The sequence below is a fragment of the Nomascus leucogenys genome, chromosome 17 (genome assembly GCF_006542625.1).
Source record: "Nomascus leucogenys isolate Asia chromosome 17, Asia_NLE_v1, whole genome shotgun sequence".
In the NCBI taxonomy this organism is placed as follows: domain Eukaryota; kingdom Metazoa; phylum Chordata; class Mammalia; order Primates; family Hylobatidae; genus Nomascus; species Nomascus leucogenys.
Window position 1 is genome coordinate 89,672,878 of NC_044397.1, and position 27,541 is coordinate 89,700,418.

A 27,541-nucleotide genomic window follows, 5' to 3' on the forward strand; every position below is an offset into this window, starting at 1 on the left:
CCGCCCCCTTATCTTCGCGTATGCCCCGCTCCCTGAAGCGGCTGTTTCGGGCCACGCCCCCATCGGGTACCGAGGCACGCGCCGGGCGTCACGTGCGTTCCGCGGCGAGCGGAAATGACGCGAGTTGTGTGAGCCGTCAGTATGGCCGGGCTATGGCGGCGAGCACGGGCTACGTGCGCCTGTGGGGAGCGGCGCGGTGCTGGGCGCTGCGGCGGCCGATGCTGGCCGCCGCCGGGGGGCGGGTCCCCACTGCAGCCGGAGCGTGGTTGCTCCGAGGCCAGCGGACCTGCGACGCCTCTCCTCCTTGGGCACTGTGGGGCCGAGGCCCGGCAATTGTGGGCCAATGGCGGGGGTTTTGGGAAGCGAATAGCCGCGGCGGAGGCGCTTTCTCGGGGGGCGAGGACGCCTCCGAGGGTGGCGCGGAGGAAGGAGCTGGGGGCGCGGGAGGCAGCGCGGGCGGCGGGGAAGGCCCGGTCATAACCGCGCTCACGCCCATGACGATTCCCGATGTTTTCCCGCACCTGCCGCTCATCGCCATCACCCGCAACCCGGTGTTCCCGCGCTTTATCAAGATCATCGAGGTAATGGGAGTCCCCGCCTCGGCCTCAGGTTTCCCACCTCAGCAAGCAGCGGGCTGAACCGTGGGATCACTTGAGCGCCCTCGTGTTTCGCAACTTTTTCAGACATGAAGTTTCTCAAAGGGTGCAGTTCGAATCCTTGTCTGCTCACCACTAGCTTGGGAACCTTGAGCCAAAGTCCTCTCCCTTTCGGATTTCTTAGGATCCGTTAGATGAGAGGAGTTGAACCCGATGAGCCTAGGATTATCCACTTAGAACCCCGGTCACAGAAATCCGGGGCCGGGAGGGACCTGAGTAGTGTTATGGCGCTGTTAGTTTTCTGCTTACTTGGCACGAGTTTTGTAATACCTCCTCGCCCCAGGCGCTCTGCCGTCTGTTTACGAGCCTCACTGGGATCAGAATTCATTCCTTTCGTAGACAAATACTTCTTGATTGTTTATTATTTGCCAGAGAGTGTTCTAGGTTCTGGGGATATGGCAGTGAACAAAACAGACAAAAATTTCTGCCTTTGAAGCTGGGCATGGTGGCGCGCGCTGTACTCCCAGCTACTCTGGCGGCTGAGGTGGAAGGATTGCTCGAACCCTGGAGTACAGCCTGGTCAACATGGCGAGACCTTGTCTCTTAAAAAAAAAATCTGCCTTGGAGCTTACATTCTGGCAGGATGAGATAGGCAATAAAGATGTTTAGTAACGATATTGTATTAGAAGGCAATAATTAAGAGAAATAGTAGAGCATGGATGGGACAGGAGGCTTAGGAGGGTGGGAAGGGGTGGGTTATTCAGTGTGTTCTTGACCTCCTACCACGTAGCAAGTGCTGAGAATACTGTAGTGAACAAGTCATTCCGGTGGTAGAAATTAGATCATTTCAGACTAAGAGCCTTGGGGGTGGGGAGGGAGCAGGATGATGTAATAGAGAGAAAGCAGTGAGTGTAAGGAACTTGAGCTTTTAGAGTAGGAAGGCCCCAAAAGCCGCCTCCCCCAGCTCCCCTTCCCTTAAAAAAAACTACTGATGTGGAAAGTGGGATCTATGGGAAGGTTATCTCTTAACTGGCGGAGCAAGGTCACACAGTGAGTCAGCCTCTGCGCTCACCCCTCCAGACTCTTCTAAACAAATCTCAAGGATCTGTTGGGAAGGGAAAGGCCATTTCAGAGGAGCAGCAGCCAGTAGAGAGGGGACAGAGGGAGCTTCTCCAACGCTGCTCCAAGATTTTTTTTTTTTTTTTTTTTTTGAGACCAAGTTGTACTCTGTCATCTAGGCTAAAGTGCAGTGGCGCGATTTCACCTCACTGCAACCTCCACCTCCCGGGTTCAAGTGATTCTCCTGCCTGAGCCCCCCGAGTAGCTGGGATTACAGGCACCCGCCACCATGCCTGGCTAATTTTTCTATTTTTAGAAGAGACAGGATTTCACATTGTTGCCCAGGCTGGTCTCGAACTCCTGACCTCAAGTGATTCAGCCGCCTCAGCCTCCCAAAGTGCTGGGATTGCAGGTGTGAGTCACTGCGCCCAGCCCCAAGGCCTTTCCTTGATGTTAAGTAGTGATTAGTGATGCAGGCCTCAGAGCAAGACCCTGTGGGGTCCTATCCTAGCTCCGTAACCTTCAGCAAGTTATTCCTTTGGCTTCCATCTTCTCTGTGACCTGGACATACTAGTGTCTTATTACAGTTGTTCTGGGACTTAAATGAGGCCATGTGGGCTGGGCACGGTGTCTCACATATATAATCCCAGCAGTTTGGGAGGCTGAGGCAGGAGCATAATTTGAAACCAGTATGGTCAACATAGACCCAGTCTCTACAAAAAAAAAAAAAAAAAAGAAAAGCCGGGCACAGTGGTGTGCACCTGTCTTCCCAGCTACTTGGAAGGCTGAGGCAGGAGGATCACTTGAAACTGGGAGATCAAGGCTGCAGTGAGCCATGGTGTCACCACTGCACTGCAGCCTGGGCAACAGAATGAGGCCCTGCCTCAGCAATAACGTGATGCTGTTTCCGCTTTGGTGTACTTCTGACATTTCAGGACTCTGCCCCGGAGGCCTTTTTCCCATCCTTGACTTCACCCCTGGCAGTTCTCTTTATGCTCCCAGGTTTCTGGGCCCAGGATGGTGTTCATCAGCCCTGGTCCCCTCAGTTCTGCAGAGGGACAGATGCGCCTTGCTCCCGGTGCCTGAGCAGAGAGATGATTCTTCTAAGAGAGTTCAGACTGCCCACGTGGAGCTAGCCAGGAGGGTTAAATGAGTGGCTGCGGATAGTATTTGGGAGACTGGCAGGTGGTTTTCATTGTATTTCTGGTTGATGATGCGTTGTAAATCATAAAAATGGATCCTGCCAAGGCCAGGAGGCAGATGCCAAGGATGCAGCTATCAGCTGTTGGCAGAGGGGAAATTGGGGGGCAACTTCTTTGGGACCTAGTAAATGTTTCTGAAATTGTTAGCAAAGCTTGATTTACTCTTCAGTTTGTGCTTGACTTGTCTGGCCAACTTGCTGTAGAAGCTTCTCTCCTGTTAGCGACTTGAGTATAGAACAATGGCTCTTAATTTTTGGTGGGTATTAAAGAATAAATCGTAAGTGTTAGAAGTAATAGTTTCTGTTAAAAACTAACTTCGTGGGCCAGGCGCGGTGGCTCACGCCTGTAATCCCAGCACTTTGGGAGGCTGAGGCGGGCAGATCACGAGGTCAGGAGATCAAGACCATCCTGGCTAACACGGTGAAACCCTGTCTCTACTAAAAATACAAAAAAATTAGCCGGGAGTGGTGGCAGGCGCCTGTAGTCCCAGCTGCTTGGGAGGCTGAGGCAGGAGAATGGCATGAACCCAGGAGGCGGAGCTTGCAGTGAGCTGAGATAGCTCCACTGCACTCTAGCCTGGGCAACAGAGCGAGATTCTGTCTCAAAAAAAAAAAAAAAAAAAATTGCTTCCCTCCTTTGTTCAGGTGTGCTCTGCTCTTGCCATTGTTCCATCTGCGAGGAGCACCCTTTCTTCAGAAAGTAAAATTGTCTTGCTAAGAAAACTTTTTGTCCAAATGCTGCTTTTTCCTTGCAGTACAGAGGTACAAGCATTCTGTCTCTAAATAAACATTTTACTTATAACAGTGGGTCACATACCCTCCTGTCAGATGTTATCGACTTTCTTCCCAGAAAAAAAAATTATGTATCTATAGGAATTTCTGGACCACAGGTTAAGAGCCTGTGTTAGGGAGTGAGTCAAAACACTGGCTCTCAAAGGATGGTTGTGGACCAGCAGCATCAGCATCATGTGATGCTCTTTTGTTTGAAATGCAGATTTTTGGACCCACCCTAGAACTGAATCGAAAACTCCAAGGGTGGGGCCCAGCAGTGAGCTTCTTAAAGTCCTTCAGGTCATCCTGGTGCCTGCAAAAGTTTGAGGGCCATTACCTTATATATGTATATATTTTTTAACTTTATTATATAATAAAGAATTTAAAAATTCAAAAAGAAAATAGAAATGGGGTCTCACCGTGTTACCCAGGCTGGTCTGAAACTCCTGGGCTCAAGCATTTGTCCCGCCTGAGCCCCACAAAGTGCTGAGATTACAGGCATGAGCCACCCTTACCGGGCCAGCCAGGCCGTTACCTTTAATCAAGGTCTGTCCAGTGAATTAACAAAGGCTTGAAAGAAATCAGGTGAGCTCCTTGCTCCTTCACATGCCTCCTAGAAGACATCATTAGCTGTGGACGTGCCATTGAGAATGAATGTGCTGTGATCCTGGGGATCTTGATCATTAATGAACAGCATATGATGTGATAAGGAAGTAACTTTCAATGAAAATTGGAGGGACCAGGCATGGTGGCTCATGGCGAAACTCCATCTCTACTAATATACAAAAATTAGCGAGTGCAGTGGCGTGTGCTTGTAACCCCAGCTACGCGGTAGGATGAGTCGGGAGAATCGCTGGAACCCAGGAGGCGGAGGTTGCAGTGAGCCAAGATGGCACCAGTGCACTCCAGCCTGGGCGGCAGATTGAAACTTTCTTAAAAAAAAAAAAAAGGAAGTTATCAACCTCTTGAGTGGGCCACATTTGAATTACTTATGTTTATTCTGACATGAATAAAAGCAGAATGGTTTTGATTTTCAAACCAAGACAGTTTGCCCTGGACATCCCTTTTGAAGCTGGATGTTAAATCAATTTCTGGGTTCTGACTATTCGTCTGCTTTGAATTTCCTTTGGGAATGGGGGAACCACTAAGAAGAATCCAGCTAGTCAATTCTGCCTCACTGTATTCACCACCACAGTCTCCTGGCCTCCAGCCTTTTTTTTTTTTTTTTGGTTTAGGTGTTCCCAAACCATGTTGATTATTATCCCGGATCCAATTAGCATGTCCCCAGAGAATAATCTAGACAACGTTAGAGCTGCTATCAAAAAATGTCAGCTAGAAAAGCCACCCTGGGAGGCTGGGTGTGGTAGCTTACGCCTATAATTCCAGCACTTTGGGAGGCTGAGGCAGATGGATCACAAGGTCAGGAGTTAAAGACCATCCTGGCCAAGATGGTGAAACCCCGTCTCTACTAAAAAATACAAAAAAATCAGCCGGGCGTGGTGGCGGGTGCCTGTAATCCCAGTTACTCAGGGGGCTGAGGCAGAGAATTGCTTGATCCCAGGAGGCAGAGGTTGCAGTGAACTGAGATCGTGCCACTGCACTCCAGCCTGGGCGACAGAGCGAGACTCCGTCTCAAAAAAGAAAAGCTACCCTGTGCTGCGTTTGGTGGCTCACGCCTGTAATCCCGGCATTTTGGGAGGCTGAGGCGGGTGGATCACCTGAGGTCAGGAGTTCCAGACCAGCTTGGCCAATATGGTGAAACCCCCTCTCTATTAAAAATACAAAAATTAGGCGGGGTGCGGTGGCTCACGCTTGTAATCCCAGCACTTTGGGAGGCCAAGGCGGGCGGATCACGAGGTCAGGAGATCGAGACCACAGTGAAACCCCGTCTCTACTAAAAAAAAAAAAAAAAAATACAAAAAATTAGCCGGACGTGGTGGCGGGCGCCTGTAGTCCCAGCTACTCGGAGAGGCTGAGGCAGGAGAATGGCGTGAACCTGGGAGGCGGAGCTTGCAGTGAGCCGAGATTGCACCACTGCACTCTAGCCTGGGCGACAGAGCGAGACTCCATCTCAAAAAAAAAAAAAAAAATACAAAAATTAGCCAGGCATGGTGGTGCATGCCTGTAATCCCATCTACTCAGGAGGCTGAGGCAGGAGAATCCTTTGAACCCAGTGGGGACGGAGGTTGCAGTGAGGTGAGATCACGCCATTACATTCCAGCCAGGGCAACAGAATGAGACTGTCTCAAAAAAAAAACTACTCTGCATTTCACTTAGGGGTCATTGTCATGCTAGGTTAAAAATAAGAAGTTGGTTGAGCTGCTAAGAAGGAAAGTTCGTCTCGCCCAGCCTTATGTCGGCGTCTTTCTAAAGAGAGATGACAGGTAAGTGTGATTCTTCCTTCATTCCCTTGTTGACATTGCCCTAGAGTCCAGCTCACCACAAGTCCCACTCTGTACTTTGCACCTTTGACCCTTGACCCCAAGGAAACCAAGGAAGACCTCCAGAGTAAAGGCCAGAAGCCACACAGGCTACCTTTTCAGCCTGGGCTGAGAACTCACCTTGTAGTACTAAACTTCATGCATTGTTAAGATGTGGGGGAAATTAACTTCAGGGACCCTTAGTGATGAAATGTTCCACGAGGCTGCCTGAAAGTCGAGCTAGCCGCTCGGAGATCATGGCTCCACGTAGAAATGAGTTCCATGGGCCGGACGTGGGGTCTCACACCTGTAATCCCAGCACTTTGGGAGGCTGAGTCGTGTGGATCACCTGAGGTCAGGAGTTCCAAAGCAGTCTGGCCAATGTGGTGAAACCTCGTCTCTACTAAAAATACAAAAAATCAGCCAGGCGTGGTGGCAGGCACCTGTAATCCCAGCTACTCAGGAGGCTGAGGAAGGAGAATCACTTGAACCTGGTAGGTGGAGGTTGCAGTGAGCCGAGATGACACCATTGCTCTCCAGCTGGGCAACAAGAGCGAAACTCCATCTCAAAAAAAAAAAAAGTTCCATGCATGCATTCGAAGCAGGCTCTGTGATAGGAGCATAGAAGAGACTCATCAAAGTCCCACCTGGACCATGTCTTTGTGGCTGACTTAGCGAGGAGCCACCCACCCGGTCCTGTGACCACTGGAGCAGCCCTGACGTGGCAGAAGCTCCCCAGGCTCTGGGGCTCCTGCGGGAGCCAAGGAGGCCGCTCTTGGTTTTCAGTAGCATTTGGTAGGGGCCGGAGACATCCTGCCTAGTATGAAAGCCATGTTCCAGCGTTCCTCTGTGCTCCTCTCCCACAGCAACGAGTCGGATGTGGTGGAGAGCCTGGATGAAATCTACCACACAGGGACGTTTGCCCAGATCCACGAGATGCAGGACCTTGGGGACAAGCTGCGCATGATCGTCATGGGACACAGAAGGTGGGTGGCTGGCGGGGGGCAGTGGGGGGTGGAGGGCAGCATGATCATCATGGGACACAGAAGGTGGGTGGCTGGCGGGGGGGCAGTGGGGGGTAGAGGGCAGAGTAGCACGCGGGAGACCAGCCAGCATGCCTCAGGCCCCAGCATCAGCCTCTGCCCTGTCCGTCAGCCCCGTGGCTTTCTCACTAGCACTGAGGCCAGAGCTGGGGGTGAGAGTGAGACATGTCACCTCTGGACCCCTCCTGTCTCAGAAAGGGGCGAGCTGCAGGGCCGGGCACAGTGACTCCTGCCTGGAATCCCAGCACTTTGGGATGTCAAGGCAGTTGGATCGCTTGAGCCCAGAGTTTGAGTCCAGCCTGGGCAACATAGCGAGATCCCATCTCTGCAAAAAATATAGAAGAATTAGCTGGATGTGGTGGCTCATGCCTGTGGTCCCAGCTACCCAAGAGGCTGAGGTGGGAGGATCGTGTGAGACCAGCCTGGGCAACACAGCAAGACCCTGTTTCTATAAAAAATAAAAAAAAGTTAGACGTGACAGCGTGTTCCTGTAGTCCCAGCTACTTGGGAGTCTGAGGCAGGAGGATTGCTTGAGCCCAGGAGGTAAAGGCTGCAGTGAGCTATGATCACACCACTGCACTCCAGCCTGGGCAACAGAGCGAGACCCTGAGTTCAGGTGGTGCTAGGTGCTCTGAGGGGAGACACAGACAGCTTGAGAGGTGGAGGTGGGTAGCTTTCGTGAAGTGTTTGGGGACAGTCTTTGCGATGGTGTCCTTGAAATCGAGACCTGAACGACAGGAAGGAGCTGCTGTGAGCCGAGTCCAGGGCACAGAGTCTCAGAGACCAGCCTGTGCCCAGCCAGGCTGACACCGTTTTCGACAGGAGGCCCTGGGGCTTGTCACTGCAGCTTATCCACGATGCTTAGGGTGGGGACAGTGATGCATTGGCGTGGGATGCAGGGAATGCCTGAATTTGGCTGGAGTCTAAGGGGTGGACGGGACACTGGTTGGGAGGCCCTGAGAAAGCAGCTCATGTCTCCAGCCTGAGGACCCCATAGCCACCCTGTGGCTCCAGAGGTCTGGGCTCAGCGGGACCCTTGGACCACCTCTGCCACCAGGGAGGCCTCAGCTGGGGCCAGGGCAGCTCCCAGCCTCAGCGGCTGCTTCACGCCTGCCTTGCTCCCGTGTCAGAGTCCATATCAGCAGACAGCTGGAGGTGGAGCCCGAGGAGCCGGAGGCGGAGAACAAGCACAAGCCCCGCAGGAAGTCGAAGCGGGGCAAGAAGGAGGCGGAGGACGAGCTGAGCGCCAGACACCCGGCGGAGCTGGCGATGGAGCCCACCCCTGAGCTCCCGGCTGAGGTGCTCATGGTGGAGGTAGAGAACGTCGTCCACGAAGACTTCCAGGTCACGGAGGAGGTGAAAGTGAGTCCGTGCGTCACGCAGGGTGGCCACGGCCGCCTCCCCCATGGGCTCCCTTGAGCCGTTCCTGCATCCTCTCTGAGGAGTCATCTCCCACCCTGAGCCCCTTAGGAAGGGTCTAGCCTGTCTGGAACGCGATTCTAATGGAACATACAGGGTGCTTTTCCTCCCGGAGGTCTTTGGATGACTCCGGGATGGGAAAGGCACAGGAAATTCGCTGGAGCCTGTAGCTGCTCAGGAAGGAGACAGAGACAGGATTGGAACCCAGGTCCAGCCCCAGCCCATGTCCCCTGTGCCAAAGCCTCCAGTGGTTACCAAGACACCTTCCAGCCCTGGCTCCTTCCCACCAAGCCTGGGAAGTCGGTACCCGTGGTTGCAGGACAGGAAGCAGCCTGTTGGCCACCCTGATCCCCCAGCCTAGGCCGTCCTGCCTGCCAGGTGGCACAAGGAGTCAGCTTCGAGGTGGGCAGGCTCTTGGCGGTGCCACCTGCCCTCCCGCTCTAGGGGCAATCAGCGAAGCTAACCGAAGGCCTGAAGGGTGTCAGCTCCTTACCTTTGTGCCTGGTGTCATCGGCCTCCTCCCCAGGCTGCTGCAGAGCCTAGGGGGAAGTGCTGTGAGCAACTGGTGATGTCTGCTGTGGGCACTGGCAGGGGTGGACAGTCCTGTCCACAGGCCCACCTGGGTTCTTGGGTTCTTGAGGTCAGCACTTCTATCCTGCCCCACTACCCCCTGCGAGGTTTTGTTTTTTTTTTTGAGACAGAGTCTGGCTCTGTCACTCAGGCTGGAGTGCAATGGAACAATCTCAGCTCACTGCAACTTCTACCTCCTGGGTTCAAGTGAGTCTCATGCCTCAGCCTCCCAAGTAACTGGGATTACAGGCACGTGCCACCACACCCGACTAATTTTTGTATTTTTAGTAGAGACAAGGTTTTACCATGTTGGCCGGGCTAGTCTCAAACTCCTCACCTCGGGTGATCTGCCCACCTCAGCCTCCCAAAATGCTGGGATTACAGTCGTGAGCCACCACGCCCGGCCACCTGTGAGTATTGAGACTTGAAGTAGAGCTGCTGTGGCCAAGGAACAGAATGGAACATTTTATTGGCTGGGTGCAGTGGCTCATGCCTGTCATCCCAACACTTTTGGAGGCCAAGGAAGGAGGATCACTTGAGTCCCAGAGTTCAAAACCAGCCTGGGCAATATTGAGATCCCTGTCTCTACAAAAAATAAAATAAAATCCTTGGGCATGGTGGCACACACCAGTGGTCTAACCTGTGGGAGGATCGCTTGAGCCCAGGAGGTTGAGGCTGTGGTGAGCTGTGATCGCATCACTGCACTCCAGCCTGGGCAACAGAGTGAGACCCTGTATCTAAAAATTAAAAAAGTTTAGGCCAGGCGCAGTGGCTCACGCCTGTAATCCCAACACTTTGGGAGGCCGAGGTGGGCGGATCACCTGAGGTCAGGAGTTCGAGACCAGCCTGACCAACATGGAGAAACCCCGTCTCTGCTAAAAATACAAAAAAAAAATTAGCCTGGTGTAGTGGTGCATGCCTGTAATCCCAGCTACCCAGGATTACTGAGACGGGAGAATTGCTTGGACCTGGGAGGCGGAGGTTGTGGTGAGCTGAGATCGCGCTATTGCATTCCAGCCTGGGCAACAAGAGCAAAACTCTGTCTCCAAAAAAAAAAAAAAAAAATTCAGACAGCCACCAGCGGCTACACTGTCCTGGGCAGCTCAGCACTGGCGTTCCTGTGAGGATCTTGCAGCAGGGGGAAGACAGTGACCAAACTTAGAACTTGCTCATTTTTTTTTTTTTTTTTTTTTTTTTTGAGATGGAGCCTCTGTTGCCCAGGCTGGAGTGCAGTGGCGCGATCTCGGCTCACTGCAAGCTCCGCCTCCCGGGTCCATGCCATTCTTCTGCCTCAGCCTCTTCTGCCTCAGCCTCCCCAGTAGCTGGGACTACAGGCGCCTGCCACCACACCTGGCTAATTTTTTGTGTATTTTTTAGTAGAGACGGGGTTTCACTGTGTTAGCCAGGATGGTCTCGATCTCCTGACTTCATGATCCGCCCGCCTTGGCATCCCAAAGTGCTGGGATTACAGGCGTGAGCCAGTGCGCCCAGCCGAATGTGTTCTTGAAGCAAGTGCCCCGGACCTCCAGTGGGCCTGTTCTGGTGCCTTCTACCAGGGTCAGCTCAGACAGTTCAGGGTCAAAGCCAAAGACTAGAGACCAGGTGATTACGGTTTCTTTGGAGACAGAGTCTCACCCTGTCACTCAGAGTGGAGTGCGTTGGCGCAATCTTGGCTCATGGCAACCTGCGCCTCCTGGGTTCAAGCAATTCTCCTGCCTCAGCTTCCTTAGTAGCTGGGATTACAGGCACCCACCAAAGTGCCTGGCTTTTTTTTTTTTTTTTTTTTTTTTTTTTTAGCGGAGATGGGGTTTCACCATGTTGGCCAGGCTGGTCTTGAGCTTCTGGCCTGAAGTGATCCACCTACCTCTGCCTCCCAAAGTGTTGGTGTTACAGGTGTGAGCCACTGTGCCCGGTCAAGACCAGGTGATTAAAATTTGGTTGTAGGCAAGCGCAGTTGCTCATGCCTGTGGTCCCAGCTGCTCCGGAAAATGTGCGGGGAGGATCGCTTGAGCCCAAGAATTCAAGGCTGCAGTGAGTCATGATTGCACCACTGCACTCCAGCCTGGGTGACAGAGCAAGACTTGGTCTCTTTAAAAAAAAATAATAAAGGAAAGAAAATACAGTCTCTTTTCTTCCCCCAAGATAGCTTGTCCTAAGGCCAAGGCTCTGAGGGGTAAGGAGACAGGGTTTGGTTTTAGTTTTGACTCTCTTGGTCCCGTGTCCCTGGGACTGGTGAGCCCACCAGGGACTGCACTCTTCCATCTCCGAGGCCACTGTGGCCAGGGCCAGTTGGCGGAGGGGAGGGAGTTGATGGAGCAGCTGGTGGGTGGGGCTCCCAGGGCCACGCCTCCCACCCACCCCACCCCCTGCTGGAGCACTGTTGGACCCCAGTGACCCTGCCCCCGTACTTGGCAGGCCCTGACTGCAGAGATCGTGAAGACCATCCGGGACATCATTGCTTTGAACCCTCTCTACAGGTGGGCCTCCCTGCGGGTGGCTGGCCAGGAGGGGGCATCTCTGCAGCTCTTTCTGCTACTGGGTGGGTAGAGGGCTTCCTCAGCGTCCTCCTGGGAGGAAACCTTGCCTGGGGCAGGGATTCATGGCCCAAGGAGTGGCCTGTGCGGAGGAGCCTGTTGCTCACTGGGGCATGGGGCAGGTGGGAGGCCCGGGGCCGACTCAGCAGGCCCAGTTTCCTTGTCCCCTTTTGCTGAGGCCGGAAGCTGTTGGTGGCATTGGCTGGGGGAGTGGGGAGCAGACTGCTGAGGTGAGGTCACTGCACAGCTCCCGTGGGGGCTGCACATGGGGATGCCGCATGCCTTTCCAGCCCAGGACGGGTGGGCCCTGAACTCTGGGGATCAAGCAGCAGAGCTGGCTCCCAGCGAGCACCCAGTAGGCCGTGCCCATAGCTACAGGGGACAAGGACCCTGAGGACCGGGTCCCCGTCGGGGGCTGCAGTGCAGCAGAGCGCAAGGCCCTGGTCACCAAGGCAGCTCCCTTTGTCCCTCAGGGAGTCCGTGCTGCAGATGATGCAGGCTGGCCAGCGGGTGGTGGACAACCCCATCTACCTGAGTGACATGGGTGCCGCGCTCACTGGGGCTGAGTCCCATGAGCTGCAGGACGTCCTGGAAGAGACCAACGTGAGTGCTACCCACCTCCACAGCCCCCCACGCCTGGCTGCAACCCCCTTCCACTATGCGCCGCCCATGCCCGGCTGCCCCCGTTCCTCCTCAGCTCCCCCATGCCTGGCTGCCCTCGCCCCTCCACCATGCACCATCCACACCCAGCTGTGTGTCTCTGGCTCTGTTTTCGAGATGATTTCCCGCTGCGTGCCTTGGTCCACATCTATCCACCTTTCGGTGGCTTCATAGCCTTCGGTTGGGAGTCACCGTTGCGGGTTCAGTGGATCCTCTGGGCCGTGTACCTGGGGCGTTGCCAGTCTTTTGCTGTTGTGAGCAGCACTCCTGAGAGCATCCCCATGCACGCAGCTGGAGGGCCTGCGGAGGTATCCGTAGGATGCGTTTCCAGCACGGGATTTGTCGGGGCAGAGGGCACGCACGCCTCTGTGCTGGGTGCAGCGTGGCCAGGTGCTCCCGGTGGCATCTCTCAGGGTGCGCCTTTTCCCCCAACCTCGGCCCTACATGCACAGACGCCGACTTCTGCTCATCCTTTCTGTCTCGGCAGATTCCCAAGCGGCTGTACAAGGCCCTCTCCCTGCTGAAGAAGGAATTTGAACTGAGCAAGCTGCAGCAGCGCCTGGGGCGGGAGGTGAGCCCGAGGCTGAGGCGCAGCCACTCTTGGGGGCCTTCCCGTCGGGCCACGTGACATCAGTCAGGCTCTGGAGCACACGGAGGGACCAGTGGCATCGGCCAGGGCAAGCCAAGAAGGCCTGTCTGGGTTTTGAGGGCTTCGTGCCATCATCTGCTCTGTCGTCCTGGGCTGTGGAACTCTCCGCGTTGAACAGGGAAGCTTAAAGCTGGTCCCAGTGTAATGAGCCCACGGTGGAGCAGTCTCAGGACCATCCCACATTAAGGGAAGAATTCCTCTGCCTTTGTAATCTTGGGGACAGTGTTGGAAATTGGGAAGCAGCCTGAGAAAAGTCAAGATGCTGTTTCTTAAGACCCAGCGACTGAGGCTCGCTGTCGTGATTTTCGGCAGATCACAGCCTGCCTGATGGCCAGTCACTTCACAGTTGTAGCATTTTTCGGGATTTTTTACTTTAAGATGGTCTCAGTCGGCCACCTAGGTTGGAGTGAAATGGCGCAATCTCAGCTCACTACAGCCTCCACCTCCAGGGCTCAAGCGATCCTCCCGCCTCAGCCTCCTGAGTAGCTGGGATTACAGGCATGCAACACCACACCGGCTAATTTTTGTATTTTAGTAGAGACAGGGTTTCACCATGTTGACCAGGCTGGTCTTGAACTCCTGGCCTCGAGTGATCCGCCTGCTTCAGCCTCCCAAACTGCTGGGATTACAGGCGAGAGCCAACGCGCCTGGCCCCATCTCTACAAAAAAATTTTTTTTTTTTTTTTTGAGACGGAGTCTCGCTCTGTCGCCCAGGCTGGAGTGCAGTGGCGCAGTCTCGGCTCACTGCAAGCTCCACCTCCCAGGTTCATGCCATTCTCCTGCCTCAGCCTCTCCCGAGTAGCTGGGACTACAGGCGCCCGCCACCACGCCCGGCTAATTTTTTGTATTTTTAGTAGAGACGGGGTTTCACCGTGGTCTCGATCTCCTGACCTCGTGATCCGCCCACCTCGGCCTCCCAAAGTGTTGGGATTACAAGCGTGAGCCACTGCGCCCGGCCGAAAAATTTTAAAATTAGAGCCAGGTGTGGCAGGTGCCTGTGGTCCCAACTACTCAGGAGACTAAGGCAGGAGGATCGCTTGAGCCCAGGAGGTAGAGGCTATGATGAGCTACGATGGTGCCTTTGCACTCCAGTCTGGGCAACAGAGGGAGACCCTGTCTCAAAAACAAACAAAAAAAGATGGAAGGAACCAAAGGCTTCGTGCCCTGGGTTTCGTTTCTGTTCTCTGAGTCCTGAGGGAGCAGAGGGTCCCCATTCGTCCGGGGACGCACACACTCACCCACCTTCCCGGACCCAGGGCCTGACGGCAGCGCCTTACCCCACAGGTGGAGGAGAAGATCAAGCAGACCCACCGCAAGTACCTGCTGCAGGAGCAGCTAAAGATCATCAAGAAGGAGCTGGGCCTGGAGAAGGACGATAAGGATGCCATTGAGGAGAAGTTCCGGGAGCGCCTGAAGGAGCTCGTGGTCCCCAAGCATGTCATGGATGTTGTGGACGAGGAGCTGAGCAAGCTGGGCCTGCTGGACAACCACTCCTCGGAGTTCAAGTGAGTGCCAGGCCCGGGGCAGCCCGGCCCTCAGGGGCGACCCCTCCTCAGCCCCCATCTTAGGTAGGCCAGGGGACCCAGCGGGTGGTCCTGTGGCACCTTCTTGCTGTGGTAGGTGTGGGCTAGGAGGCACTCAGTGAGCATCAGTCCTGTGCCTGGGCAGGACACGTCATCACCATCTCCATTCTACAAGGAAATCGAGGCTCAGGGCTGTTGAGTTGCTGGCCAGGGCCTGTGAGCTGGTAGGTGATGCCAGGGATTTGAGCCCAGGAACACCTGGCTTCAAGCCAGGGCTGCTTTTCTTTTTTGAGACGGAGTTTTGCTCAGTTGTGCAGACTAGAGTGCAATGGCACAATCTTGGCTCACTGCAACTTCCACTTCCCGGGTTCAAGCAATTCTCCTGCTTCAGTCCCTCAAGTAGCTGGCACTGTAGGCATGCACTACCACGCCTGGCTAATTTTTTGTACTTTTAGGAGACATGGGGTTTCACCATGTTGTTCAGGCTGGTCTCGAGCTCCTGACCTCAAATCCGGCTGCCTTGACCTGCCAAAGTGCTGGGATTACAGGCGTGAGCCACTGCGCCTGGCTTTTTTTTTTTTTTTTTCAGACAATGTTGCTCTGTCATCCAGGCTGGAGTGCAGTGGTGCAATGTTGGTTCACTGCAACCTCCACCTCTCAGGTTGAAACGATACTACTGCCTCAACTTCCTGAGTAGCTGGGATTACAGGCATGTGCCACCACACCCAGCTAATTTTTAGTATTTTTAGTAGAGATGGGGTTTCGCCATGTTGGCCAGGTTGGCCTCAAACTCCTGACCTCAAGTGATCCGCCCACCTGGCCCTCCCAAAGTGCTGGGATTACAGGCATAAGCCACCACGCCTGGCCGAAGCCAGGGCTTCTCGCCAGGACCAGGAGTCCCCATGGCTGTCTTTCCAAGGCTACCCCTGGCTTCTGTTGCCCGTTTGAGAGTCAGCCAGGAAGTGACCATGCCTTCCCGCAGCACTGGCCTTGCCCAGGGGCCACTGTCCTGAGCATGCCATGAGTCAGGGTGGCTGCCCCAGGTTTGAGGGCCTCAGGCACCTCTGAGATCCTTTCAGCCATGCCCACATCCAGCCAGGACAGAACCCACCTGGCCACTTCCCACGCAGCATGCTCTGTTTCCAGCCCAGGAACCAGTTGTCGTGCCAGGGCAGCTTCTAGGCAGGAGAAGTCCCCGGGGCAGGGCTGGGCAGGCCCTAGGACAGCGCTTAGAGGGAAGGCATGAGTTTCTTTCCTGGCTGCTGGGCCAGGACCCCGCCTCAGATTTGAATGTTGCGGTCGCCGGAGTCTCCCCCAGGACCCTGAGAGGCACTGGTTGCCTGCGAAGGCCGTGGCTTCCCCCCCCAGCACACCCCAACTTTTGTGAATGGCCTGTGAGCGCCCATGGCTGCTCCGACGGTGCCACAACTTAGTGCACAATGCCAAGCCCTGAGATCCCGCTGTGGGCCGGGCCCGTCCCTCCCAGAGGCTCCAGGGGAGAATCCGTTTCCTGCCTTTCCCAGTATCTGGAGGCGCCCGCATCCCTCGGCTCGAGGCCCCTCCCACCTCCTGTCGTGAGGACTCGGTGAGGACCCTGGGCCCCCGGGTCACCCAGGATGCTCTCCTGTCTCGGAGACCCTCACTCAGCCCCATCTGCAGTTCCCTGCTGCCATGTGAGAGGCCTGTGCTGCCATGTAAGAGGCCTGTGCCGCCGCCTCCTGTGGGGAAGAATGTAGATATTTTGGGGGTTCTTCTGTCTCCCAGCGAGCACCTCAGCCACCCTCGGGCTGGTGGAAGTACCTGCTGAGACCGGGCCTTGTCCTGCAGAAGCAGATAGCTCCTTCCCCCAGGAGCTGAGCAGGTCTGTAAGGCAGGTTCTGTCCTCAGGTCCTGGGAAGTCACAGGGGACAAGCCCTCAGTACCTGCATGTCACCAAGATGCCTGCAGCAGGCCGGGCGCGGTGGCTCACGCCTGTAATCCCAGCACTTTGGGAGGCCGAGACGGGCGGATCACGAGGTCAGGAGATCGAGACCATCTTGGCTAACATGGTGAAACCCCGTCTCTACGAAAAATACAAAAAATTAGCCGGGCATGTTGGCGGGCGCCCGTAGTCCCAGCTACTCGGGAGGCTGAGGCAGGAGAATGGCGTGAACCCAGGAGGCGGAGCTTGCGGTGAGCCGAGATTGCGCCACTGCACTCCAACCTGGGGGACAGAGCGAGACTCCGTCTCAAAAAAAAAAGATGCCTGCAGCAGGCTGCCAACTGCCTCTCCCACCCCGAACGTTCTCTACAGTGTCACTGCCTATGTCACTTCCACAGTGACTTCATGTGTCCCTAAACTCCAGCATCCGTGTGGCCCAGCTGGCCTGTCCCAGTGCATCTCGTATGCCAGCTTGGTGGCAGTGTGCCCTGACAGTGTCTGCTCATGGGGCCACCTGGCCTTCCTCGGAAGCTGTCCTCTTCCTCTTCCCCAGTCCTGCCCTGCGCCCTCGCAGCCCTCACTCACTTGCTCCTGGCCCACAGTGGCTGCTGCTCACAGCTGCACGGCTCCCAGCTTGGGGACCAGTGTGGAGTTGCCCTCCCAACCTGCAGCGTCACTCTGCCAGCAGGGGACCTGGCCTCCATTTCCCCACCTGCCCTGGGTCAGGCCTTGTCCCCTTTTCTAAGCCTCGTCCCCTCTGTGGTTCTGTTCACTCAGCCCTGGGCAAAAGCCAGTGCCGTCTCAGCTCTCCTGACGAGTCAGCAGTGGACCTCCAGCCGTCTCTGCCTTCCTGTGCTGGGTGCTTTGGACAGGGCAGTTTGTAAATTTTTTTTTTTTTTTGAGATGGAGTCTCACTCTGTTGCCCAGGCTGGAGTGCAGTGGCGCGATCTCGGCTCACTGCAAGCTCCGCCTCTCGGGTTCACGCCATTCTCTTGCCTAAGCCTCCTGAGCAGCTGGGACTACAGGCGCCCGCCACCATGCCCAGCTAATTTTTTGTATTTTTAGTAGAGACGGGGTTTCACTGTGCTAGCCAAGATGGTCTCGATCTCCTGACCTTGTGATCTGCCTGCCTCGGCCTCCCAAAGTGCTGGGATTACAGGCATGAGCCACTGTGCCTGGCCTGTAAATTGTTTTTAGAGATGGGGTCTTGCTGAGTTGCTCAGGCTGGTCTTGAACTCCTGGGCTCAAGTGATCCTCCCACCTGGGCCTCCTAAAGAGCTGGGATTACAAACGTGAGCCACCGCACTCAGCCTCACACATGGTTTCAAGCCCCTTGCAACCACACAGCCAAGTCCAGCAGAGACACGGGCAGCTCGTGAGCTCCACTTAGCATCTCTCCATCTGTCCCCTGGCAGTGTCACCCGCAACTACCTAGACTGGCTTACGTCCATCCCTTGGGGCAAGTACAGCGACGAGAACCTGGACCTGGCGCGGGCACAGGCAGTGCTGGAGGAAGACCACTACGGCATGGAGGACGTCAAGAAACGCATCCTGGTGAGCCCAGTGTCTGGCCTGCTGTGGATTTGCATGTGGGTGCCTGGGCCCAGGACTCTGTGTGCTGTGGTTTGAGATTTCAAAGGAGCCCCCTGGTGAATTTGTAGGCCTGGGGGTGCTGGTCGGGGGGATCCCAGCAGAGGGAGCATCCTACCCTGCCCCCGGGGGCTTGAGGATTTCCCAGGTGGACTGAAGTCATGCCTGATGGGCCGGGCATGGTGGGGCTGCTTGTAGTCCCAGTTAGGAGGCTGAGGCGGGAGGATCACTTGAGCCCAGGAAGTTGAGGCTGTGGTGAGCTGTGATCGCGCCACTGCACATCAGGTTGGGTGACAGAGTGAGACCCCCATCTCTACAAAAAATTTTAAAATTGGGGCTGGGCGCTGTGGCTCATGCCTGTAATCCCAGCACTTTGGGAGGCTGAGGCATATGGATCACCTGAGGTCGGGTGTTGAAGACCAGCCTGACCAACATGCAGAAACCCCATCTATACTAAAAATACAAAATTAGTTGGGCGTGGTGGTGCATGCCTGTAACCCCAGCTACCTGGGAGGCTGAGGCAGGAGAATCACTTGAACCCAGGAGGCAGAGGTTGCAGTGAGCTCATATCGTGCCATTGCACTCCAGCCTGGGCAAGAAGAGTGAAACTCCGTCTCAAAAAAGAAAAAAAAATTTTTAATTAGCCTGGTGTGGTGGTGGGTGTCTGTAGTCCCAGCTACTCGGGAGGCTGAGGTGGGAGGATTGCTTGAGCCCTGGAGGTGGAGGCTTCAGTGAGCTGTGATGGCACCACTACACTCCAGCCTGGGCGACAGAGCAAGACCTTGTCTGAAAATTAATTGTAAATTAATTTTTAAAATATCACTCCTGAGACATTAGAAACCAGGTAGGCAGGTGGGAGTCAGAGGCTAAAAAACAGGAGTCAGAGCCTGGGCGTGGTGGCTTACGCCTATAATCCCAGCACTTTGGGAGGCCGAGGCAGGTGGATTACAAGGTCAGGAGTTTGAGACCAGCCTGACTAACATGGTGAAACCCTGCCTCTACTAAAAATACAAAAAAAGTAGCCGGGCGTGGTGACTCGTGCCTGTAATCCCAGCTACTCAGGAGGCTGAGGCAGGAGAATTGCTTGAACCCAGGAGGCTGAGGTTGCAGTGAGATGAGATCGCACCAGTACACTCCAGCCTGGGCCACAGAGCAAGACTCTATCTCAAACAAACAAACAAAAAAAAACAGGAGCCAGAGGCATTGGCAGAGGGCAGAGAGTGGAGCATTTGTGGTCTTCAGGGTCCCTGGGAACTGCTGAACGGGCCTGGCACTGCCAGCTGGCCGTGGTCTCCTGGCACCTAGTTGTCCTGTTGGTGTTAAATGGAGCCCTTGTCACAGGCTGCCCCTCCCCGTGGCCAGTGGCAGCTCTGATGTGCTCAGCCTCCCGGACAATCCTGGTCCTTTCTCGCAGCCCTCAGACGTCTGAAAGGCAGTGTACAGGTGGCGAGAGTCATGCGCGGGCCCCCAGCTTGCCCAGCTCACATGCCCACTGAACCTGCCTCTGTCCACAGGAGTTCATTGCCGTCAGCCAGCTCCGCGGCTCCACCCAGGGCAAGATCCTCTGCTTCTATGGCCCGCCTGGTGTGGGCAAGACCAGCATTGCCCGCTCCATCGCCCGCGCCCTGAACCGAGAGTACTTCCGCTTCAGCGTCGGGGGCATGACTGACGTGGCTGAGATCAAGGGCCACAGGTAGGCCTGGCCCCGACAGCTCTCCCCACGCGCTCCCCTCAGCTGTGCTGCTGGGCTTTGTCTACTCCGGTCACCCTTTGACATCTGGGAGAGCAATCCGGGTTGTGGGCAACCAATTCCACTCACGCTGGAGTAACTGAAAAGTCCAGCCATGTGGCGGACTTCAGTCCCGCCTGATTCCAGGTGCTCAAACAGCCCTGGCAGGAACCTCCATGGCTTGACCCCTGGGAGAGAGACCTCTCCAGCCGGCCCTCAGCAGACACCCCCGGTAGTTCCAGCTCAGGTCCTGCGATGCCCCAGCCAGAGCTGCAGGGCCGGCATTTGCCGTGCAGATGCTGGTCTATGTGGGCTGTGGCTGATGCCCCAGGACGAGGGGTGGTGTCGGCCCCACCCCAAAGCCTGTGGGCTGGAGTCAGAAGAGAGAGTCTCCAGTGAGGACCAGGCTGTGCACACCAGAGAAACCTCAGTGCCTCTGTGGGCTCACTCCTCCCGGCCGGCCTCAGGCCCAGAGCAGGGGCCACAGCCCTCAGCGTTCAGTGCCCTCCCACCTGGCCCTTTGGGTGGGCAGCCGGGCACGGCTTTTCTGGGACTTCCCTCCTCGCCAGCCTCTGTAGACAGTGGTTCTTTGGAAACCGTGGCCCCAGTGAGAGCCGAGTGTGAGGCATCTGCTGAGTCCGCCACCTGTTTCCATCCTGCAAGGCGTTCACTTGAGTCCGGGTTTAAAGTGAACATTGCTGGCTTATAAAAACATCCCAGGCCGGGCATGGTGGCTCACGCTTGTAATCCCAGCACTTTGGGAGGCCGAGGCAGGCGGATCACGAGGTCAGGAGATCGAGACCACAGTGAAACCCCGTCTCTACTAAAAATACAAAAAATTAGCCGGGCGTGGTGGCGGGCGCCTGTAGTCCCAGCTACTCGGAGAGGCTGAGGCAGGAGAATGGCGTGAACCTGGGAGGTGGAGCTTGCAGTGAGCCGAGACTGCGCCACTGCACTCCAGCCTGGGCGACAGAGCGAGACTCCGTCTCAAAAAAAAAAAAAAAAAAAAAAATCCCCAGCTCCGGACCTCTGGGTTCGGGCCTTCCTAGCGTCTGCCTACCCACTGCACGCTGGTCCACGCCGTGTCCAGTCCCCAGGGGGCGGCCACTCTCACCAGCCAGGAGTTGGGAGGAGCTGGAGGAGGTGGGGCCGGTGCAGTTTTGGGGGTCCCAGATTGACCAGGGGGGTGGGGGCCCAGAGGATGAAGGGGTAGGGGTGTGAGGGGGAGGACAGGGGACCTGTTTTGCAGGCCCTTGTTCGGGGTGGGGGTCTGAGCAGGAAGGAGCAGCTGGGTGAAGGTGGGTGGGTGTTGGGGGCGCCCAGTCCTTCCTGGGCACGTGGTTTGAGGTGGTCCCGAAGCCTCTTGGACCCTGGTTCAGGGATGGCTAGAGGTGCAGGCAAGGCCCACTCACTGCCGGAGGAGAGACCGTGGCGGGGTTCTGAACAAGCCTGGGCGGCCTCTGGCCTTGGGAGGGAGTCACCAGGGAGCTGGGGCTGCAGGGAGGGCAGGCTCAGGCAGGCGTCTGTGCTGACGTCTCTGGGTTCCTGAGACAAGGACAAGGACAGGAGACTGGCTGCGGGGAGATGGATCATTGTTGATAACAGCAGCAAAACCCTCCTTTGCCCCCAGCTCTCCAAGGCTGTAAGCCCAAGTTCTCACTGCAGCCCACAGGACCCTGCATGACCTGCCCCACACCCTCCTCCCTCTCCCTCTCTTCTTCCTCCCCTACTCCACCCCTCCTCCCTCTCCCTCTCTTCTTCCTCCCCTACTCCACCCCTTCGTCCCTCTCCCTCTCTTCTTCCTCCCCTACTCCACCCCTTCGTCCCTCTCCCTCTCTTCTTCCTCCCCTACTCCACCCCTTCGTCCCTCTCCCTCTCTTCTTCCTCCCCTACTCCACCCCTTCGTCCCTCTCCCTCTCTTCTTCCTCCCCCTCCTCCCTCTACCCCTTTCCCTCTCCATCTCCTCCCTCTTCCCCCTCTCCTCTCTTTTCCCTCTCCCCCTCCTCCATCTGCCTCAGCCTCACGGCCTCCTCGCTATTCTTCTAACACATCAGGCGTGATGCTGTTTCAGGGCCTTTGCACAGGGTGTGTCCTGGGCCTAGAACACATCTCTCAGACCCTCATGTGGCTCTCTCCTCACCTGCGTTGCTCGGGGCCTCTCCCTAAGACACTCCTTACCCCCCCCCCCGCACACTTAAAGTGTCACACACATCCCAGTGGCATCTCAGTCCCTCCGTCCCTGCCTCCCTGTGTCTTCATCCTGCAGACAGAGCCTTCCTCACTGCCTCTCGTGGGGCCTGTGACTCTTCTGTCCCTGCCGAAGGCCAGGCCCCTGTGCTGGGGCAGAGCACAGAGCTTGCAGGAAGCCCTCCTAAGAGCCAGTGCTGGCCATGGCTGGTGTCACCCCAGCCCCTGAGGGCTGAGGCGTACCTGGTGTCCCGCAGTGAGGAGTGGGGGCCTTCTGCTGCCAGCACCTGGCTGGCTTTCACCATGGTGCCAGCTGAGGGATGTGACTGAGGGAGATCTGGCTTTGAATCGGTGACCCCGGAATCTGAGCTGGCGAGTCAGGGCAAGTGACCAGCGTGGCTGCAGGTGCCACACATCCGGCGGCTGCCAGCATTTCCGCCCCCTGCATCGTGGCCACGTCTTGTGGGTGTCCAGGTGGCCTCTCCCCCATGGCCCTGGAGGGTGCATGGTGTCGTCGTGGCTGAGCCAGGCTACCGAGTGACCTCTGACCCCGCTGTGTGCCCGCAGGCGGACCTATGTGGGCGCCATGCCTGGGAAGATCATCCAGTGTCTGAAGAAGACCAAGACGGAGAACCCCCTGATCCTCATCGACGAGGTGCGTGCCGAGAGGCCCTGAGACCCCCTAACCCATAGCCCCAGGCAGCCCTGACCAGGCAATGCCGTGTGCAAGATAAAGCCCGGAGCCCTCTGGGTCCCAGGATCCCCAAGTCAACTCAGGGGCCGTTGCCATGACGCTGGCCCTGATGGCACAGACGGGTCCCTCCCACCCACAGCCATGCCCAGCAGGCTGCCCGTCCAAGGCAGGGTGTGGGTGCTGCTCTCAGGGCCTCCCCAGCCCCGACCCCGGGGTCATCCCACTGGGTGGGCTGGCCAGGGGCACGGCGAGGGGCACCACCTGCTGTCTGCTGCCCCAGGTGGACAAGATCGGCCGAGGCTACCAGGGGGACCCCTCGTCGGCGCTGCTGGAGCTGCTGGACCCAGAGCAGAACGCCAACTTCCTGGACCACTACCTGGATGTGCCCGTGGACTTGTCCAAGGTGGGGGGCCCTTCCAGGGCCTGGGCTCGGGGGGAGGGTGAGCGGCCATCCCCCAGCACCTTGCTGCTGCCCCCAGGTGCTGTTCATCTGCACAGCCAACGTCACGGACACCATCCCCGAGCCGCTGCGAGACCGCATGGAGATGATCAACGTGTCGGGCTACGTGGCCCAGGAGAAGCTGGCCATCGCGGAGGTAAGCCCAGTCCCTCCCCACTGCTGCCCCCTTCCAGAGCAGGGGGCGCCCCCCAGAGCCTGCAGAGGCCGTGCCTCTGGGAGCTCCCGGGCCCGGGAGGGACAGGTGGGACCTGCAGCCGAGAGGAGCAGATGGGGCCGTGAGAGACACACCAGACACTTGCGAGCAGCTGCGGGTGGCGTGAGTGGGCGCAGGGTTTAGGGCCCAGGACTGTCCAAAACACTCCCCGCCACTGTCAGGCCACACGGCCGCCAGCTGTGAGTGCCACACACTCCGTCTCCCGGGGCCTCCAGGCTGCCCCTTGGCGGGGCCCCCACCTGGACCAGAGTGTAGGGAAGGTTTCTGGCAGCCCGGAAGCAGCGGGGCCTGTGGCTCCCACCCAGAATGAGGCTTGGAGGCGGGGTGGTGTCAGTGAGGAGCATGCGCGGTCCCGTGTTTTTCATGTGTTTTCTTTCTGGAAAGGGGTTGAGTGCGTTGCTCCCCTAGGAGCCCTTTGACAGCCAGTGGTGGGCACTGGTCCCTGCCCTTGAGGCCTTCCCAGCATCCTCGTGTTCCTTGGGGGCTTCAATGCCCACTGCTGGGCACAGCTCCCAGCCTGACTTCCCCAAGGGGTGGGCCTGTAGTTCCTGGGGGCAGGACTGGGGGGCATGGGGAACCCTCACGGCATCAGGAGTGCCCCCCAGTATCAGTGGCAGATGTAGAGTGGCCTGCGTGGCTCTGTCCGTCTCACAGATGCCCTCCCCCGATGCCGTTAGAGCTCAGAACTGTGGCAAGAATTGTGTGGGGCTGTGGGTGACCCTAGAGCCCCCGACCCAGTCCCCTTCCTCATGTGCTGAGGGCAGCAGCCATGTAACCAGTCAGCTACCCTACAGGCTTCTGTGTATGGGGCCAGCTCAGGGGCAACCAGGCTGCCTTCCTGGAGGAAGCGGCATCTAAGATGCCATTGGGGCATAGGAAGTGGATCCAAGCAGAGAACGCAGCACAAGCAAAGGTCTGGGGCCTCTGGGCATGGTGGGTGGCAGGGCCGGGTGTCCAGGCCCTGGTTTCACCATCGGGGACCTCGTTCCCAAGCCAGGGTCTGGGGGCCATGGGAGAGGCATTGGCTTCCAGGTTCTGGACTGAGCTGGTGGGCAAGGTCCCTCCAGACCCAACCCTGACGGTCACCCTTGCAGCGCTACCTGGTGCCCCAGGCCCGCGCCCTGTGTGGCCTGGATGAGAGCAAGGCCAAGCTGTCATCGGACGTGCTGACGCTGCTCATCAAGCAATACTGCCGAGAGAGCGGCGTCCGCAACCTGCAGAAGCAAGTGGAGAAGGTGAGCGGCCGCCCCGCCCTCCTGGCACCTGCCACCCACCCCACCATCCCGCGTTCATCACCCCACCTTCCTGCGCCAATCACCCCATCATCCCGCACCCATCACCCCACCTCCCCGCGCCTGTCACCCCACCACCCCACGCCCATCGTGTTGCCCTGACCGCCCAGGTGTTGCGGAAGTCGGCCTACAAGATCGTCAGCGGCGAGGCCGAGTCCGTGGAGGTGACGCCCGAGAACCTGCAGGACTTCGTGGGGAAGCCCGTGTTCACCGTGGAGCGCATGTACGACGTGACACCGCCCGGCGTGGTCATGGGGCTGGCCTGGACCGCAATGGGTGAGCGTGGTAGCGGGAGAAGACCCCAAGCCATTCCCATTTCTACCCGAGAACAAGCAGGTCCCACCTTGTACACCTGTGCAGTTGGCCTCAGGTGGCTCTGAACGGCCTCTGGCTGGGGGTGGTGTGCAGGGAGCCCAGGGGGTCTGGGGCTGACGGAGGGGAAGGCTGTGAGCACACTGGGGTGGCAGCACACCATGGGCCTTATGGATTTGGGTGACACTTTGATAGGCTTACAGATGGGGACAAGGGGTCCCTTAGCATGAGCTCATGTAGACGGGCCTTGGGGCCACCTCGCACAAAGGAGGCTAGAGGGCAAAGGGGATGGTGCGGGAGGGGCTGGAGAGGGGCTTGTATCTCTGGTCAGGGCAGCAGCAGCTGGGCCTTGTAGCCCTGGGCGTGTCCTCTGCAGCTGGCAGCTGCTGGGGGCTGCCCTGTGGGGCGTACAGAGCCAGGAACCTGCAACGCAGCAAACGTGGAGGCCAGTGTTGGCTCATGATGGGACACCAGCCCCTGCCCAGGGGCGCCAAGATGCTAAGCTGGGGCAGGAGCAGTCAGAGTGGCCCCGAGGGGTGGGGTGAGCGCGAGCCCAGTCTCTGAGGCCTCCCGTGTTCACAGCTCCACACCTGTTTCAGGAGGCTCCACGTTGTTTGTGGAGACATCCCTGAGACGGCCACAGGACAAGGACGCCAAGGGTGACAAGGATGGCAGCCTGGAGGTGACAGGCCAGCTGGGGGAGGTGATGAAGGAGAGCGCCCGCATAGCCTACACCTTCGCCAGAGCCTTCCTCATGCAGCACGCCCCCGCCAACGACTACCTGGTGACCTCACACATCCACCTGCATGTGCCCGAGGTGACCACGCCATCCGCTCCCACCTGCTCCCGCCCAGTCCCTGGGCCGCTGGCCACCTGCTCACCTGCTTTCCCCACATGTCCCCACAGGGCGCCACCCCCAAGGATGGCCCGAGTGCGGGCTGCACCATCGTCACAGCCCTGCTGTCCCTGGCCATGGGCAGGCCTGTCCGGCAGAACCTGGCCATGACTGGCGAAGTCTCCCTCACGGGCAAGATCCTGCCTGTTGGCGGCATCAAGGAGAAGACCATTGCAGTGAGTGTCCTTGTCTACCCCACAGCACTGGCAGGGCCCACACCACCACGGGACAGGCCCCGTCCCCGCCATGCAGCCTCTGGGCCAAGGAGAGGGAAGCCTGGGCTTTGGACCCAGTTCTCCCTGGCCCGGAGCTGGCCTTAAGCTGACCGCCCTAGCTGCCTTCTCCCCAGCAAGTCCTGTGGAGAACATTCTAGAGCCTCCACTGGCTTCCCCAGTAGGATTCGGGGGGTGGCTCCTGCTTCCTTTCCCAGGCAGCCCAGCGCCAAGGGAGAGGCTGGAGATGGGGACGAGGTTTAGGATCGCTGGTGGCAGGGGTGTTTGGAGCCCCCGGCCCAGGGGCTGCCAGGGGCTGGCCTCTTCCGAGGGTGCTGAGCAGGTTGGAGCACCACTGTCCCCGCTCTTCCCTCCCATCCCTGCCTGTCCCCAGACTGGACCACACCTGCCGTGTGTCTAGGAAGCCTGGTGGAGTCAGGAGATGCCACCATGAGGGAGACGTGGTCAAGTGGCTGTGACCACCTTGAACTGGACACCACGCACAAACTTCCTAGATCATAAAATAGTGGGGGCAAATTGGGAGGCTCACTGTCCCTGGAGGCAGTGTGTGGTGACAGCGGGAACTGCTGTCCTTTCAAGGGGCTGTGCCTGGCATCTACTCCAGATCTGTGTAGCCTCTGGAGGTGAGGAGGGGTGACGCAGGGCCTGGGGGCAGAGAAGGCCGGGCTCGGATGCAGATGCTCACAGGAACCCTGTTCAGGCCCCAGACACTGTGCCTGACCCCTGGATGTGAGGCCGTGGCTGTGTGGCTCATCCAGAGCCCTGAGACTGCTCCCACTGAACGGCTAGACTTTCTAGATAAGGGGGTGGGGACGCCCTGGCTCCTCAGACTGTTGGAGCCAAGGCCAGTGGTTTTGCCTTGAGCCTGTCTCCCCATGGGAGACGGGGATCCTGGTGAGTTTCGGGACTTACTGCTTAGAACCCAGCATCACCGTGTGTCACCGGTCCCCAGGAAGCCCTTTCGTTCCTGGAGGATAGCACACCTGCTGCCCTCCCACAGGCCCAGGCAGGGCTGACCCTCATTCTGCCCCCAGGCCAAGCGCGCAGGGGTGACATGCATCGTCCTGCCAGCCGAGAACAAGAAAGACTTCTACGACCTAGCAGCATTCATCACCGAGGGCCTGGAGGTGCACTTTGTGGAGCACTACCGGGAGATCTTCGACATCGCCTTCCCGGACGAGCAGGCAGAGGCGCTGGCCGTGGAACGGTGACGGCCGCCCCGGGACTGCAGGCGGCGGATGTCAGGCCCTGTCTGGGCCGGAACTGAGCGCTGCGGCGAGCGCGTCCGGACCTGGACCTGGCAGCGGAGCCACCGAGCGAGCAGCTCGGTCCAGTGACCCAGATCCCACGGATCAGAGTGTGGCTTAGAAGCTATTTAATGATTAAAGTCATTTCCAGTACAGCGGCCTCCTCATCTGCTGCCCCGGGAAGGGTGGGCGGGCCACGGCTTTTGATTCCCGACCAGGCAGCACACGGAGAGGGTGTGGCTCAGAGCGGGCACCAGACGGGACAGCGGACGCCCCCCCACACACACACCCACCCACCCACCGACAGCAGCAGAGCCAGGGC

General features: G+C 57.7%; 1 protein-coding gene across 1 annotated transcript; it reads left to right on the plus strand.

Moving 5' to 3' along the window:
* On the plus strand, positions 1 to 27,372 carry LONP1 (lon peptidase 1, mitochondrial). The gene is made up of 18 exons (XM_030796261.1): positions 1 to 581; positions 5,923 to 6,011; positions 6,914 to 7,033; positions 8,221 to 8,452; positions 11,495 to 11,556; positions 12,087 to 12,216; positions 12,761 to 12,844; positions 14,207 to 14,427; positions 17,782 to 17,920; positions 19,471 to 19,649; positions 22,440 to 22,527; positions 22,847 to 22,969; positions 23,046 to 23,162; positions 24,335 to 24,475; positions 24,643 to 24,808; positions 25,444 to 25,661; positions 25,751 to 25,915; positions 27,007 to 27,372. The coding sequence occupies exons 1-18, from the start codon at positions 21 to 23 to the stop codon at positions 27,181 to 27,183; spliced, it is 3,012 nt and encodes a 1,003-aa protein (XP_030652121.1). The 5' UTR covers positions 1 to 20; the 3' UTR covers positions 27,184 to 27,372.
* The last annotated feature ends 169 nt before the right edge of the window (positions 27,373 to 27,541 follow it).